Genomic DNA, 9723 nt, shown 5'->3' with positions numbered 1-9723 from the left:
AAAAAAAAGACCAAAAAAAACGTCATAAAAACGAAAGGAAAAACGACGGCGAGGACGAAGGCGAAGCGAGCAGAGAGCCGGGCGACGGGGAGATACCAGCCATCAATTCACCATGGCAGAGAGCAAGAAGGACGAGAAGGCGGCAGGCGAGCCGGGAGAGAAGAAGAAACGCGCCGAGCTGACGCCGTTTACGCGAGGCCTGATTCTTGGACGACGCATGGCGGGCGCATCTCTACGACAGATCTCCGCCGCGCTCGACATCCCGGTGTCTACGGTGCAGAATACCATCATGAAGGAGAGCTCGCGGGTCGATGGAGTGTCGAAGCCGCGCTCGGGAAGGCCCAAGAAGCTGTCTGACCGTGACGTCCGCATGCTCATCTCGCGCGTCCGCTCCAACCCAAGCATCTCGTACAGCGAGCTGGCCAGCGGAATGCCGGATAACATCTCAAAGTCAACTATATACCGAACCTTGAAGAAGCACGGCATAACGAACCGGCCTGTCAAGAAGAGCGCTAAGAATTAGGCGGTGTCTTCTCTCTGTCACCTACCTCGATGGAACGACAGTCGATGATGGCATCTCCCAAAGTCACAGGGGCTCATGTACCTGTCTGTTGGTTTCCGCCACTCCATTCCGTACCCTAGGCTAAAGACATAAACATCCTGCCAAGCTGATGGATGAAACTATCAGATGGATGGCTTGGGGTCGTTTTAGGCCTATTGAACAATGGAGTACCAGCAGAAGGCGTGTCCAGTGTGTTTTTTTTGGTGCCTACGTATATTTTATATGGCAGCCATCGGAGAAGCTCTGTTTAGACCGTCTTATTATGAAAGAGACTTACTTCGCTACTGCATGGGAGAACGATACGGAAAGCACGCCTGGGTTCCACAGTAAATACTGGAAAGCCCTACAGAGCGTATTCTGTCTATGTATATAACGTCATATGCATAGGATACCACTGCAGGAACAATGGACATGACTGCTGCGGCCTATTGAATCATCGACTTTTGGGTTAAACCCGTAAAATCCACTCCAAATACCCGGTGCCTACATAGTTTTCTGTCGATGTCGCCCTTCCGTGGCTACCTACGTCAACGACTCTGGCATAGAACCATATCAGGATCCATGGCTCCGGCTCACCCAACCCCTATAAAAAAGTCCCCTTCCTAGGGAGTTCATCTCAGCCCTCTTTCCTTCTCTTGTCAACTTCGAGTACCACAATCTCCCGCTCTGTTTCTGCTATCCAAAGATATAATACTGCCTCGTCGAACTGAACGCACTTACTCATTTAATGAGCGTTGATAAACAAGAAGACGAAGACCGCCAACAAGCCAGCAGCTCCTCCTCGATGGCGCCTCCTCCCCCTAAGAATAAAGACACCTCTCCATTAACGAAATGGGATCTTCAAAAGTCTCCGACCCCAGACATCAGTTCAGGACCATTTTTTCATGTAAGTGGAGCCCCCTTTCTCACGCCCTACTTTGAAAGGCAGACATGCTAACGCATCTCACAGTGGCGGTTGGGAGTAGCTGGTGAGCGTGCGAAAGAGTGGCATGTAAGTACCGCATCTCATCTGATAGCAAGTATGTGTTTCATATACCTAACCTTCGAGACACAGAAGTCAGACATGCGCACTATCCGCACCCTCAGTCACAGAGAAATCGACTACATCAGAAACATGCTACTGCGACTTATCAGGAAATTGTACCGCAAGGAGGACGCGGACATATCAGTCTCACGACTGATAGATCTCGCCGAGACTACCAGTTTCGACGAACTCAACGACTACCCCGTGCCAGTGCGATACTGGCAGTCCATCCGAGGAATCAGAGACGTAAGTGTCTCCCCTTGTGTCTTATATTACTACATACAGCTGGACTAACGGTTGCACTGTTTAGTACTACCGCTACGACGGTCAAAACCTACCCGAGCCTTCTGATACAGCTTGCCATTTCGCGTGGCATATGGCTCAGGAGAACAAGACCCATCTTCGTAGAAGATGGACCGAAGCTTTTGAACTTGCATACGGCTTCGCCATTGACGAGGTGGCTTCTCAAGGTAATCCATCTGAGGGCTTCCCAAACGCTCCAGGAGTATCCGACTGAAGAGCCAAATCTTGCTCGTTGACACCTGTTTTGGTGTATACATTTGGGATAGCACATTTGATAACTATCGTTTACTCTGCACACTTTCATTCTTTATTATTCGATGTATACCATGTACAACTACGACATATCAATAGCTAATTTGATTCAGTGCCCCCAATATGCTCTCCTAGTAAGCTACAACTTGTAGATGTGTCGAGTAAGATCTCTTAATATCCACCGACGGATAAGCCGCCGACATGCAGGACCAGAGGCTTAGCAGTGTATGTACGGAGTAACTACTAGCTAAAAAAGCACTTCTTGAGCTATTTAGCCTGCTGGTCGGTCTCTTGTTTAGCTGCCTGCATCTGTATCATGTAACTATATGCATCCGTGGAGCCAGGGAGCAGCCCCTGTCCGGCAAAACGGCGCCAGTAAGCTCTCCCCATGCAGCACGTACGAGATGCAGTGGCTTCTGTGGCTGCATCCCGACAGTCTTCTCTCTCTCCCTGGCCAGCAGCGAAGGATCTAGCCCGCCAGTCTCGCAGCTCTATCGTGATCTCCCGGTTACAGAGATGAAACCACGAACCAAGGAAGCATCCCCGCCAGCAAGTTCTGGCCCGGAGCAGCAGGATCCCTTTGTCGATGGCCAAGTTGGCCTGACTCGCTGTCTGCCAGTCGAGTACTCCGTAGTCGATGTATGTATGTATATAAGCTAGCGAAGTTGCTTGCTCTGCCGTGCGATGTCGAATTCTGTAGAGACCTGGCCAAGGGCAGCAACTTGCGGGCGATAAGGTTGAGGGAAGATCCGAATCTTGGAAGAAGACGACGGCCTGGGTTCTTTTGACTGTCTCGTAACATCTCCTTGCTTTCTCCTGCTCTTCGTCTCTTCTCCTTTTATTATATATATACTCTCCGTACCGACCCTGTCTTTGTCTGCTGTCGGCGATATAAAGCTAGTTAGTGAGACTCCGTGTCTCTGATTCTCGCCGTTTCGCCCTCGCACGGTTTTGGCATTTTGATACATAGACAAACGCCCGCAGCCACCCAGATGAGACGCAGAGCTTAGAACTGCCTGGTTTAAGGCCATCGAGAGACATCTGCAGGCCCGTCTTGGGCGGAATCACCAGCTACATATACACATCAAACATCGGATCTGAAGAAAAGCAAGGAAAGAAGAACATGGCGATCGTGACGGAGACGGAGGTCAGCCACAGCACCGCAGCAGCGCTCCAGGAAAAGACCAACACCGGGCTCAACGGACGCGGGAACTCGCTGCATGAGAAGGAGAAGCAGAATCAGCATCATCATCAGCAGCAGCACCAGCAGCACCAGCAGCATCAGCATCGTTCGGCCGGCCAGAAGCTGCGCAGCAAGTACCGCCATGTCGCGGCGTATCACTCCGAAGTGAAGCCATCATGTCTGAGCCGCGAGACCGAGAAGACCCCCAGCTTCCTGGGCTTCAGGAACCTGATGGTCATCGTGCTGATCGTGATGAACCTGCGGCTGGTAGTCGAGAACTTCATGAAGTATGGCGTCCTCATCTGCATCCGCTGCCACGACTACCGCAAGCAGGACCTGGTGCTGGGCGCGGTCCTCTACGCCCTTGTCCCCTGCCACCTGTTCGTGGCGTATCTCATCGAGCTGGCGGCCGCCCAGCTGGTGAAGGGGGCGATTGGACGTGTGAAGAGAGATGAGGCCTCCTCATGCACGAGCAAGGAGCTTTCGGCGCTGCAGACGACCTGGGCGTACGTTGCGTTTGCGCATACGGTCAACGCCAGCCTGTGTCTCCTGGTGACTACGTATGTGGTCTACTACTATATACATCACCCGGGCATCGGGACAGTGTGCCAGCTGCATGCTATCATCGTCTGGCTGAAGAACTGCTCGTATGCGTTTACCAATCGGGACCTTCGACATGCGGTGCTCAATCCGTCGCCGGACAATAGGCTGCCGGAGATATACATGTCTTGCCCGTACCCGCATAACGTCACGATATCAAACCTGTCTTACTTCTGGCTGGCGCCGACGCTGGTGTATCAGCCTGTATACCCGCGGACCGAGCGTGTGCGGTGGTCGTTTGTAGCCAAGCGGGTGCTGGAGCTCGTTGGGCTGGGGGTGTTTATCTGGATTATTTCGGCGCAATACGCGGCCCCCGTGCTGCGCAACTCGCTGGACAAAGTCGCCATGTTGGACTGGGTGTCTATCCTGGAGCGGATGATGAAGCTATCGACCATCTCGTTGGTGATCTGGCTAGCGGGATTCTTTGCCTTGTTCCAGTCCTTCCTGAACGCTTTGGCAGAAGTAATGCGGTTTGGAGACCGGGAGTTCTACAGCGAATGGTGGAATAGTCCCAGCGTGGGCTCGTACTGGCGCTCCTGGAACCGACCTGTGTACCATTTCATGAAGCGGCATATCTTCTCCCCGCTTGTTGGGCGAGGATGGAGTCCGTTTGCCGCCAGTCTTGTCGTCTTCACTTTCTCTGCCGTCTTGCATGAGGTGCTCGTCGGTATCCCAACGCACAACATCATTGGTAAGTTCATGGCCATCTATGGCTCTGTAAAAGTCAGCTGGAGTGCTAACTTGTACAGGCGTCGCTTTTGCCGGAATGATGCTGCAGCTCCCTCTGATAGCTGCCACGGTGCCCCTGGAGAAGATGAACGGCCAGGCCGGGAAGATAATAGGCAACTGTGTCTTCTGGCTCAGCTTCTGCCTCGTCGGCCAGCCGCTGGGGGCGTTGCTGTATTTCTTTGCCTGGCAGGCCAAGTACGGCAGTGTCAGCAAGCAGGTCTTGTCCCAGAGCCCATGAAAAAGCCGTCGCTTTCAACCGTCGCTGTAGGTAGCTGCAATAACATACCCTTCTCTTCTCCCTTCATCCAGCCATAAAACCCGAGAAACGCCAATCTGTCCTCAAGCAATGTAGATGTAAATAAACAGATCGTCTCCCTGGCATTCCCTGCTTCGTCCGCTGTTTCGTCTGAAGGCTCGGCTGGATGGCTGCGCCGGCTCGGTTGGTCTAATCATCCCGGATCCCGCGTCAGCGCAAAGGGGAAAGGAGTGCGAAAAGGAGAGCTCGAAGCTTCCATGTCGTATGCTCTGCAGCCTGGAGGATGAGCTGAAGGTCCGGAGCTGTATAAATATCTAAATCTCGTCGTAGTTGAATCTCCATCTTCACGTTGCGTCATAACTAACTAGTTGACTAAATACCGGTTATCATCAACACACGAATAATACCAACTGTACAACTGCAACTACACCAGCTACACCAACTACAACCACCTCAGTCTATCCTAATCAATTGATTCAAGATGATGATCCCAGTCCCAGACGGTTACGGGTGAGTTGGCTGCCGTGACACCTGCAGGGAGAGCACAGCTAACTTGACATCTGCCCGCCAGCAACATCATCGCCGTCGCCCTCGGCGCCATCCCAGTTCTCGGCTTCGTCCACGGCATCATCACTGGCATCAAGCGCAGAGCTGCCGGCATCCCCTATCCCCACAGCTATGCCAGTATCGAACAATGCAAGGCCGACGTGAGTCTTCCCTTAATGCGAGTGTGCACAAACTGTACAACTCGATTCAACTGCTAACCAATTGGCCTCCCCCACAGCCCAAGGCCGATGCGTTCAACTGCGCCCAGCGAGCCCACACGAACTACCTTGAGAACGCACCACAGACGATGCTGCTCACTCTCGTTGCTGGACTCAAGTATCCTGCCGCCACGACGTTGATCGGAGCTACATGGGTGGTGATGCGCGTGCTGTTCTTGTACGGATATGTCTACTCCGGCCAGGCTGCGGGAGCCGGACGGAAGTACGGTGGCGGCTTCTGGTTCGCTCAGATGGCGCTCTGGGGCATGACGGTGTTTGGCGTCGCATTGCCCATGATGCAAGCTCCTGCTTCCCCGTTCTAGCCTACGATTATGTATGATATTCTGCCTTCTTTCTTTCTTTATAGTTATAAGGTATAAATGAAGCTATTGGTGGGATCTTAAGCATGAACTTTTTTCTTTCTTTCTTTCGTTTTAATTATCTGGATATACGCTTGAGGTATGCACTCCAGCCTGCAGATTGGTATTGCTTTATGGCCTCCACAGGGTCAGGAGCAGCATAGATACCTCTCCCCGAGATGATAAAGTCCGCTCCTCTGCCCACAGCCGACTCGGGAGTCTGATACTGCTGGCCTAACTGGTCACCCTTCGAGGCAAGATTGACACCCGTGGTGAATAGCACAAAGTCTTCATCGGCCTTGCGCTCAGTCTCTGTCTCGATATCGCCCAGGGACCGCGTAGCCACGAACCCCATGACGAACCCAGCATGTCTCCTGGCCATCTCAACCGATAGCTTCGTATACTCACCCGTCGCCAACGAGCCCTTGGAAGTCATCTCCGCGAGAATCAACAGTCCCCTCTCGCCAGCGGGGTAAGGGAATACGCCCGAGGAAGATATCTGCGCTAGAGCGTCGACAATGCCCGACCCCGCTAGCACGGCACAGTTGACGATATGCGCCCATTCGGAGATGCGTAGGCTGCCGCCATGGTACTGCATCTGGACTGTGTGGCCTATATCGACGAACTTTCTGTCCTCGAAGATGAGGAAGTTGTGTTTCTGAGCGGCGGCCTTGAGGCCCTCGACTGTCTGCGGGGAGAAATCAGTTATGATGTCGATGTGTGTCTTGAGCACGACCATGTGCGGTCCGAGGCCTGTCTTGTGTCCTTATTGTCAGCTATTGCTTCTTCTTCTTCTTCTTCTTCTCTTCATAAAGTATCAAGACTCACGCTCGGCCAGGTCTAGCAATGCGCTCGTGGTGGTGACATCTGCGGAGACGACGACGTTGGACTGTTTCTGCTCTGCTATCTCAAACAGCCGCCGCACAAGGGGGTTCGGGTGTGTCTTTGCACGGTCCCCGTACGAGACCTGAGTTCTCGACGCCATCGTGCCTTTGTCGTTTGTCCCTCGAGAGCCCGGCTGGACCTGGAAGTAGATATTTAGATGTCCCGCACGGGGCAAGGCGTCGTCGATATAGCCAGTGCCAAGACTAATGACGATTAAGCTTATTTGTTACTGCTGTCTTATTGGTCAATTCTTTTATCACATAACGTGATCTGTGTAACTTCAGCTATTCATCTGACTAAGACATTTTCCTTGGTTCTCCTATCTCGCACACGAAAAAAAAAGTAGCCTCTTTCTTTGAACTACAAAAAGATGAAACGATGAGCTGTCGAGCTGGCATTAACATCGATCAAATGATACGTAATAAGTGGTAGACACCAGGAGAAATATTGCTGCACTCTGATGGCTGGTCACTATGAGCAACCCCCTGTATCTCTGCTGGCAAGAATGGCCTTGTGGTCTAGTGGTATGATTCTCGCTTTGGGACACCAAAGATGCGAGAGGCCCCGCGTTCGAGTCGCGGCAGGGCCCCGCTCTTTTTTTTTTTTCTTTCTTTTTTTTCTTTTCTTTCGCTCTATGGTATAGATATACTTCATCTCACTGTTATGGTGATATTTCTTTTTACATCCTATATTGTTGTAGGAAGCAACGTTGATGGTATCTGAAGGAAGAACTATCTCGCTGGTTGTTGGTGCAGGGGAACTATTTAGGACACAAGAGCAGAGGGATGTCTATTCATTTGTACCGGTAGTTAATAGTTAATAAAGTGTATCAAATAGAATCATGGTCATCATTCCAGTAAAGTAATGATTCAAGGTAATTAAACAACAGGAAGCTGCTGTACAATGCCATTCTTCTTTTCGGCCACGTATAGCTGTTGGTTACCTGGTGCTGTTGCAAAATACAGACAATCCCTCATCCCTCTGCCGGACAGCCTAGTGTTACCTTCAGCTGACGGAACAACGACAGATTCCTCGAGAATCCAATCTGAAATAGGATTACGTTGCGAATCAAGTAGCTGGATCTCAACGTAGACAACTTGCCGTAAAACAATCCCATTAGCTGTCATTGCTTGAGTTTGAGGCCCAAAACCCAGGTACGTTGGAGCGATGCCTAACGCGATTAGGTCTGTGTCGAAGACTGTCAACGCATCGCTGCCTGTATCATTGAGCATGGTGATGTCGAGGAACAGGGGAAGGGACAATGAAAAGGCCGGAATTGCTCTCATTCGGGCAAGCATCTAAACAGCCCGGACAGGATGTATTAATAAAAGGCATTTCTAATCAAACAAATGTTAACTGGAATTCTCGAAATGCGAACCTGATGTCCTGATCCGCCCGGGAAGAGATCATACGCAACACGGTGGGCAAATTGCTGAACCCCATGCTAAAAGAAAGTCCAGAAATGTTAGCCAGCTGGCCTCTCTAATGCTGGACTGCAGCTGATGCCGAGCTTACAGTCTCAGGGACGGCTTCAGCTGGCGTAGACGATGACGCTGGCTCGGTGGCGGGAATTGCAGTCTGTGCTGAGAGTTGTTGGAGATAGCCCTGGATGGAAAATGGGTAAGCAGAGAACAGGGGATAAACCAGCTTCGGGGAATGATAAAGTGAAAGTACCTCCATCCAGAACGGGCGGGAGAAATCAAGCCTTTGAAGATTGATGACCTGTCCACCCTGGATGCAGACGCGCGGTATAGGCTGCATCTTCCCACCGTAGAGGTCGATTGCTACTTGCACATTTATCTTCTGCTCATCGCTTGTTTCAGGATTGTCAATTATCGCCTTGAGCTCAGCGATACGGCCTGGTATGTTCCACTACTTTTGGTTAGGGCAACCCTTGTAGCTATAGGGAGTAAACGGAGAGGGACTGGAGAGGTGAGATCACAGTCCTACATACTGGGTAAGAAGCTGGAGCTATTGGAGCAGTGGACATGACGGCTAAGGACAAGTAACTTCTCTATAGGACCACCTGGAGAGCACAGCGCCACTTGTTAGATAGAACGTAGAGCTATTGAGAAGCATGGAACTTACCTTGCCCAATATCTCGGCGTAGAAGAAGTAGAGGAGAAGATGGGTCTTCAACTGACTTGCCCACTGTGGATAACTAATGGGTAACTAGTTAACTAGTTAGCCAAGTCTAGATTAGAGAAGGCACCAACACGGCCACGTAGGTGGACAGAGAAGACAACGCGCACAGGAAGAAGTAGAGTAGGAGTTATGGCGGCAGAAGGAAACTGATCAAGCAGGCCTGAAAACGCAGTTAGTTGAAGATGTTGAAGATGGATGTTGAGGATGAAGAGGAAGAAGAGGAAGAAGAGGCGCGGGGGCAGGGGCGGGGGTTTTATAGCTTGGAGAGAGCAGCGGCAAACAGAGCAAACAATTCCTAAAGAGGAAATAAAACTAGTCTAAATAGAAACAACAACACAGTGGACGCTTTGTTGAAGAGCGGCACCGTATCCTTCTAGCTCTAGCTATAGCTTGTCCAAGGATGGAGCTTTTAGTGACAGGGAGCTACTGGATAATCCCATCCTTGAAAACTATTATACTACCAGTGTCGTTGAGCATGGAAATGTCGAGAAACGTGAAGGGCCTGATAGAATATAGAATATCCAATTGTCAAAGTCTGCCACTATACACCAAAAGGAGTGAGCCCACTCTAATGGTAGGCAGAGCTGAAGTTTGACACTAATTCAAGCGCGATAGACATAGCACCAATTGTAGCTATAAAATATACAATAGCATAAAAATA

The 9723-nt window shown here is 50.9% G+C and overlaps 7 protein-coding genes and 1 pseudogene across 8 annotated transcripts; 5 read left to right on the top strand and 3 right to left on the bottom strand.

Annotated features, from left to right (window-relative positions):
- Positions 1-37: 37 nt before the first annotated feature.
- On the top strand, positions 38-523 carry TRV_06712 (uncharacterized protein; the record flags this gene model as incomplete). Its single annotated transcript, XM_003019222.1, has 1 exon — positions 38-523. A coding segment is annotated over one exon (486 nt), but the record flags the coding sequence as incomplete, so codon positions are not given.
- A 766-nt stretch (positions 524-1289) lies between these two features.
- On the top strand, positions 1290-2103 carry TRV_06711 (uncharacterized protein; the record flags this gene model as incomplete). Its single annotated transcript, XM_003019221.1, has 3 exons — positions 1290-1448; positions 1512-1832; positions 1897-2103. The coding sequence occupies 3 exons, from the start codon at positions 1290-1292 to the stop codon at positions 2101-2103; spliced, it is 687 nt and encodes a 228-aa protein (XP_003019267.1).
- Positions 2104-2467: 364 nt separating this feature from the next.
- On the top strand, positions 2468-4891 carry TRV_06710 (uncharacterized protein; the record flags this gene model as incomplete). Its single annotated transcript, XM_003019220.1, has 5 exons — positions 2468-2516; positions 2578-2780; positions 2889-3041; positions 3112-4615; positions 4674-4891. The coding sequence occupies 5 exons, from the start codon at positions 2468-2470 to the stop codon at positions 4889-4891; spliced, it is 2127 nt and encodes a 708-aa protein (XP_003019266.1).
- A 712-nt stretch (positions 4892-5603) lies between these two features.
- Positions 5604-5996, top strand: TRV_06709 (uncharacterized protein; the record flags this gene model as incomplete). Its single annotated transcript, XM_003019219.1, has 1 exon — positions 5604-5996. The coding sequence occupies one exon, from the start codon at positions 5604-5606 to the stop codon at positions 5994-5996; it is 393 nt and encodes a 130-aa protein (XP_003019265.1).
- A 115-nt stretch (positions 5997-6111) lies between these two features.
- Positions 6112-6771, bottom strand: TRV_06708 (uncharacterized protein; the record flags this gene model as incomplete). The annotated part of the gene is made up of 1 exon (XM_003019218.1): positions 6112-6771. One exon carries the CDS (start codon positions 6769-6771, stop codon positions 6112-6114), a length of 660 nt encoding a protein of 219 aa, XP_003019264.1.
- Positions 6772-7424: 653 nt separating this feature from the next.
- Positions 7425-7506, top strand: TRV_06707 (annotated as a pseudogene). The gene has a single exon. The product of its transcript is annotated as a tRNA-OTHER (tRNA).
- A 289-nt stretch (positions 7507-7795) lies between these two features.
- On the bottom strand, positions 7796-8215 carry TRV_06706 (uncharacterized protein; the record flags this gene model as incomplete). Its single annotated transcript, XM_003019217.1, has 1 exon — positions 7796-8215. One exon carries the CDS (start codon positions 8213-8215, stop codon positions 7796-7798), a length of 420 nt encoding a protein of 139 aa, XP_003019263.1.
- Positions 8216-8399: 184 nt separating this feature from the next.
- On the bottom strand, positions 8400-9379 carry TRV_06705 (uncharacterized protein; the record flags this gene model as incomplete). Its single annotated transcript, XM_003019216.1, has 4 exons — positions 8400-8776; positions 8872-8931; positions 9006-9068; positions 9130-9379. Coding segments are annotated over 4 exons (750 nt in total), but the record flags the coding sequence as incomplete, so codon positions are not given.
- Between the last annotated feature and the right edge of the window lie 344 nt (positions 9380-9723).

The sequence above is a fragment of the Trichophyton verrucosum genome (genome assembly GCF_000151505.1).
Source record: "Trichophyton verrucosum HKI 0517 chromosome Unknown contig00775_1.f1.exp, whole genome shotgun sequence".
Taxonomy (NCBI): domain Eukaryota; kingdom Fungi; phylum Ascomycota; class Eurotiomycetes; order Onygenales; family Arthrodermataceae; genus Trichophyton; species Trichophyton verrucosum.
The sequence above is the reverse complement of the archived record's forward strand: the minus strand, read 5'-3'. Positions and strand labels throughout refer to the sequence as shown.